This window comes from Silene latifolia, chromosome 1 (genome assembly GCF_048544455.1).
Source record: "Silene latifolia isolate original U9 population chromosome 1, ASM4854445v1, whole genome shotgun sequence".
Classification (NCBI taxonomy): domain Eukaryota; kingdom Viridiplantae; phylum Streptophyta; class Magnoliopsida; order Caryophyllales; family Caryophyllaceae; genus Silene; species Silene latifolia.
Window position 1 is genome coordinate 5,694,227 of NC_133526.1, and position 5,789 is coordinate 5,700,015.

Consider the following 5,789-nt stretch of genomic DNA (forward strand, 5'->3'; position numbering starts at 1 on the left):
AAGAAAATACGAAGTAACCATTATAAAACCTAATATTTAACTCAATTTGATATTTAATTGTAAATTTTATTATTATTATTATTATTATTATTATTATTATTATTATTATTATTATTATTATTATTATTATTATTAATGTTTTGTTTTAATGGGTAGAAGATGGAAGTTCAGTATAATAAAAGTCCAATTACAATATGGTATAAAGAAAGCCCAATTATAGTCCAATTCATTTAGGCGGAAAAATTTGAAAATTTCTTATTCTTTTAGTATAATGGGGACTTTTTTTTTTTTGAGGGGAAAATGCCAATTTTATTTATTCAAGAAAGATATCCGAGTTTGACTCGGAAGCAACAAGTTCAGCCAGAGATTCCGGCACCATACTTACCCATACTCTAGTAGTGTACAGTAAGGGAAGTAAATGAGCCATACAATGGGCTACTCTATTTCCGTCTCTACGTACAAAACTAAATTCAATAACGTTAAATTGAGAAGCTAAATTCTGAATCGATCTTCCAATATTACCCAAGTAACTTGACGGCATGTTTCCCGATTTCAAAGATGTTCACCGAGTTTTGCGATCCGATTCCGCGATGATTCTCACAATACCCATCTGTAAAGCCATTCTTAACCCATACTCCATTGCTTTTGCTTCAGCAATCTCCGCCTCCCATCTCTCTCGTGTTTGCTGAACTCTTGCTCTCTCAACATGGCCTTCGTGGTCTCGAATAACCACTCCCAAACCACAACCCATCGCACCCAAAACCGCAGCATCAACATTTAACTTAAAGAAACCCTCCCTAGGTGGCTTCCATCTCTTCGTACTCCCATCCTGTCCTTCCCCTCGTTTCCTCCTCTCCTCTCCCCGTGCTCCATTCCACGCCCGCCCGCACCCCCCAGTGCCACTTCAACCACACGTCCCGGATCCCACACTTCTCCTCCATGGAGCTCTTTATTTCGTTGGTTCCAAATTGCCCACAGGGATGATTAACTTGCTTTGTTCCATCCCCCGTTGTTGGTAATTATCATCTCAATTAGGTCCTAGAGCAATAGTATTCGATCCCGTGTCTCATTCACTTCAACTCCAGCTTTCTCCCATACCGACTGAGCATATGGGCACCACACAAGCGCATGTGACTCACTTTCCAACTGTCCCTGGCATCGAAAGCAGGTTGGGTCCGCGTCATCAACCCTCCGGTGAATATTCATGGCACAAGGCAAAGCTCCCTTGACTGCCCGCCATATGAAACTCTTCACTTTTGGTGGGACATGTAGCCTCCATAAATTGCCCCATAATTTCGATCCCTCACTCGCATCTCCCCTTCCTTCCATTTGTTCTTTCCTCCACCGGATAAAGTGGTAACCCGTCTTAACCGTGTACTTACCCGACTTCTCATAATGCCATATCGCTTTGTCCTCCACATCTCCGTCACACGAGGGTATTTTAACGACGTCGTGCACCTCAAAGTCAAGGAGGTTTTGCTGCAATTTGTCTACATTCCACCTCCTTGGTCCTTCCATCATCCACTCCGCCACTTTGCTTCCCACTTCACCTCGAGCTGGTGAGATTAGTCTGAGAGGGTGTCCCCTATTCATCCAAGGGTCTGTCCAGAATCTGACCTTATTTCCGTCACCAATTAACCATCTACTTCCCTCCTTAATCACCCACATAGCCTCCATCAAACTCCTCCAGATGAACGATGGGTGATGTCCCAACACAGCAGTGGTGATGTCACCATTAGGATGATACCGTGCAGCTAGTAACCGAGCAACCAGTGAGTTGGGGTTGTCATGAAGCCTCCACACTTGTTTTGCAAGCATAGCAACATTAAAGGATTCGAAGTGCCTATACCCCAGACCCCCGTCCCGCTTAGACTTACACATTTTATCCCAGGCCACCCAATGTATTCGTTGTTTCTCCTCTCCATGCCCCCACCAAAATCTCGCCAAGCTTCCTTCAATTTCCGAGCAGAGCTTCAATGGAAATTTAAAAAGACCCATTTGGTAGGTAGGGATCGATTGGGCCACCGCCTTAATGAGGACCTCTCTACCCGCAAATGAGAGCAATTTCTCTTTCCATCCTTTAAGCTTTTTCCATATTCGTTCTTTCAGTGGAGTAAAAGCCCGAGTTCTATTCTTTCCTATAGTGGCAGGAATACCGAGGTATTTTGATGGTACTTGAACCACATTAGCATCCAACACTTCTTGCACTTTATTTCTCGCTTCTTCCGGGGTATTAGGGCTATAAAAGATCTCAGATTTTTGCATATTAAGTCTTTGCCCTGACGCTTCTTGGTAAACATCAATAATCGATCTGATGGTTTCTGCATTCTTCTTATTTGCACGGCTTAAGACAAGAGTATCGTCTGCAAAGAAAAGATGGGTCAACACCGGCGCCTGTCTGCAAATTCGAAGTCCATCAAGGCTTCTCCTCTCTACCTCCTTTGAAATTAACCGAGAAAATACATTCGCACATAGGATAAATAAGTAAGGCGATAGCGGGTCGCCTTGTCTCAGTCCCCGTCGAGGATAAAAAGCTGCCGTTGGTGAGCCATTTATAAGCACAGCCGATCTTACTGTCCTAACGCATCTCATTACCATGTCAATCCACTTGGCCGCGAACCCCATTCAAACCATAATCCGTATAATGGGGACTTGACACTAATATAAGTGAATAAAGCCGACTCAAATTATTAATTTGACTAAATAAAAAATAAAATGTGGGCTAGAAGTATGTAAAATATCGTCTTTATCATCTACTCTCGAGTCCTGATCATGAAGTGCTGAATTAAATTAGTAATGCACATTGTTATGCTGCATGGGCACCGCGTGTACCACAGAGAACACAAAGCATTATTCTAAAACCTTCTTCCAACAAACACGTCAAACCCAAACACACAAAAAACATCAAAAAAATGGAGCAAGAAACAGGAATATTAACAGGAAGTGGAACAACATCAGGAACATCAACAAAACAAGAAGAAGAAACTCCATTAATTGAAGAAAAGAAGGTGATGAAAGTAATGGTAGGTTTGGATGAAAGTGATGCAAGTTTTTATGGACTTAATTGGGCACTTCAACATCTTTTTACTCCCAAAACTTTAGTGGATGATCCTAGTGTAAGTTTAAATGAAGAGGGTTGTTTGGTGTATTTAGCTCATGTTCAAACCTCTTTTCAAAATTATGTTTACCCTGCCGGGCCGGGTTTGCATACTGGTATAACTCGTACTCCCTTCATCTCATTTATATTGTCCATCGTCTTTTGATTATTACTGGTTATAATTTAAAGATGCCATGTTACTCCCTTGTCCCAATCATCTGTTTACCTTTTATTAAAATACAATGAATATAAAGAGGTGACCCTTTGATTAAGATACTCCTTGTATACTAGTCTAACTCGTACTTTTTCTATCTCAGTTATATTGTCGTCTTTTGACTACAGGTTTCTATAATTTAGAATTAACATGTTACCCTTGTTTTTTTCCTCCCTAGGACACTAGAACATGTTAGTCTCTACGTTCCGTTTATATTGTTCCCTTTATTTTCCTTTTCCGTCTTAAGTTATTCCAAATTAATTGTCTCTTTTATTTTTAATGAGCCTTGGTTGAAAAAATGGACATTTAATACGAGTCTTAGTATGTAACTTGTTAGCCCGCAAGGTTGGAGTCTAAGTGGTTAAAATCTAGGTGAAATTCCTAGGAGACTCAGGTTCAAGCCTCCCCAGAGTAAAATCTTGTGCAGCATTCTTGGCCTTAGCCTGTGCCTAATAGACTTCGAGTCTGTCACCTTCTGGTGACTTACCGGGTGTACTACATCCGAGAGTTAGCGGTTGCGGGTTCCCTCGTCACCCACAAAAAAAGAGTGTTTTAAGCAAAACGACATACTGTTAACTATCTTGAGTGGTTGTGATTTAAACCAGCTGCTTTTGCTGCGTCAAGTGTAGTAGAGTCGGTTAGGCAAGCACAAGCGGAAGTTTCAGCTCGAATCCTTGAGCGTGCATTGTCATTTTGCACACACAACAAGGTAACAAATTGAGTTCCTGAGAGCACTTTGGTACTTTAGTTTCATCATATATAAAGTGTATGATGAACTTAATAATTGTGCAGGTGAGAGCAGAAACATTGATTCTTGAAGGAGACCCGAAGGAGGAGATATGCAAAGCGATTGAACAGACGCATGTGGATATGTTAGTCGTAGGTAGTCGCGGCCTAGGACAAATAAAAAGGTATGTCTATTTCTCTGTGTCTCGAGTCTCGACATTGCAGTAAAATTACTTTGGCTCCTCTTATGAGATGATGTCATTATCAACCGTCCTATGTTTTTACCTTCGATCTTTTATCTATAATTTCTATTTTGAAGGCATCAACCCGACAATGCTATGGTATATTGACTTCTAACATGTCTTGCGTCTATTATAGCTTCTTCGTCTAGTGGTAGCTACTGGAAGTAGGGGTGTACACTGGGCTGGGCTGTCAATTTGTGGCCCAGGCCCGGCACTGAAAAAGGGTCGGGCTGTGCCGGGCTGGGCTCCATAATGTCTGGCCTAGGCCCAGCCCATATAGTATTTTAGTTTTTTTTTTGAATTTTTAGCGGGCCAAGCCGGGATGGGATGGAAATTCGGGGCACCGGCCCGGCCTGGGTAGAGGGCGGGGCTGGGCTGGCACGCGGGCTGGCTTGGCTAGAAAAAACCGGCCCACAAATGCATGTTGGGCCGAGCTGGCCCGCACCGTTGAACCGCTCTTACTGGAAGCTTGTGTACGAAATGTCGACTATTCTGATCCGCCTCCCTGCATGTTACTGATTATTTGAATCCTAGTGACCCTAGTCCAAAACTTGTACTAATTGATACGACACGAAAATGCTTAAAAACATGTATAACAATTAACAGACATTGGATTAAAACATTAAAGGAAAAACAGTTTTGATCTAATCTCTAGTTCACCCCATAGCTGTTGGTTTGCAGGGCATTTCTGGGAAGTGTCAGCGATTATTGCGCTCACCATGCAAGTTGCCCCGTTTTGATCGTGAAGCCGCCAAAAGAAGCCCACTTAAGCTTAAATACAAAGCGATCGCAGTGAAGCGACTCCCAAGCTAATATGAATATACATACTATTAGTTTATGTTTTCCAGTGAACTATTTGGTCTAGTGTAATTGATGTCTTTCAAAAACCCTAGTTTTCCGGCTGGACTATGGAGTCGAAGCGATGTTTATATCGTGTCAAACAATGTTTGTAATTTAACCTTACGGCATCTTAATCCTTATTTTCTTGCAACTTTGTCGAGGAGCAACCTGGAATCGTAACGAGGCTTGCAATACATACCATGCCTGATTGATCCCTTGGCAATGCCTCTAGTTTGATTGTTGTGTTATCTCGTTGATCATACCAAAACAGACCATAGTTGTCAAGTAGTAACCGATGTCGTCCTTCCTTTGAACGAGCAATAATATGATAATGCCATTCTATATGTCGAGGAAAACGCAACATCCGCTTCCATTCTATATGTCGAGGAAAACGCAACATCCGCTTCCATGAACCGTATTCTTCCATGATCCAAAGGTCGTGATAAAATTTACTAGGGTAATAATTATCAACATGTAAGTATAACCATCCATCCAACTCTCCCATTATTATACCCGATATCAATTGAATCGGTAAACTTAAGTCGTCTTTCCAATTCTCTGAAGCGACATCAAAACGGACAATTCGATAATCTCTACGACCACAACCCCTTCCATCTTCTACTAATTTAGGTGAGGTAAGATAGTGTAGCATCTTGTTACTAAATATTAC

The 5,789-nt window shown here is 41.7% G+C and overlaps 1 protein-coding gene across 1 annotated transcript; it reads left to right on the top strand.

The window, feature by feature from the left end:
* The first annotated feature begins 2,872 nt into the window (after positions 1-2,872).
* LOC141647073 (universal stress protein PHOS34-like) lies at positions 2,873-5,230 on the top strand. The gene is made up of 4 exons (XM_074455145.1): positions 2,873-3,213; positions 3,917-4,020; positions 4,104-4,222; positions 4,961-5,230. Exons 1-4 carry the CDS (start codon positions 2,913-2,915, stop codon positions 5,073-5,075), a joined length of 639 nt encoding a protein of 212 aa, XP_074311246.1. The 5' UTR covers positions 2,873-2,912; the 3' UTR covers positions 5,076-5,230.
* The last annotated feature ends 559 nt before the right edge of the window (positions 5,231-5,789 follow it).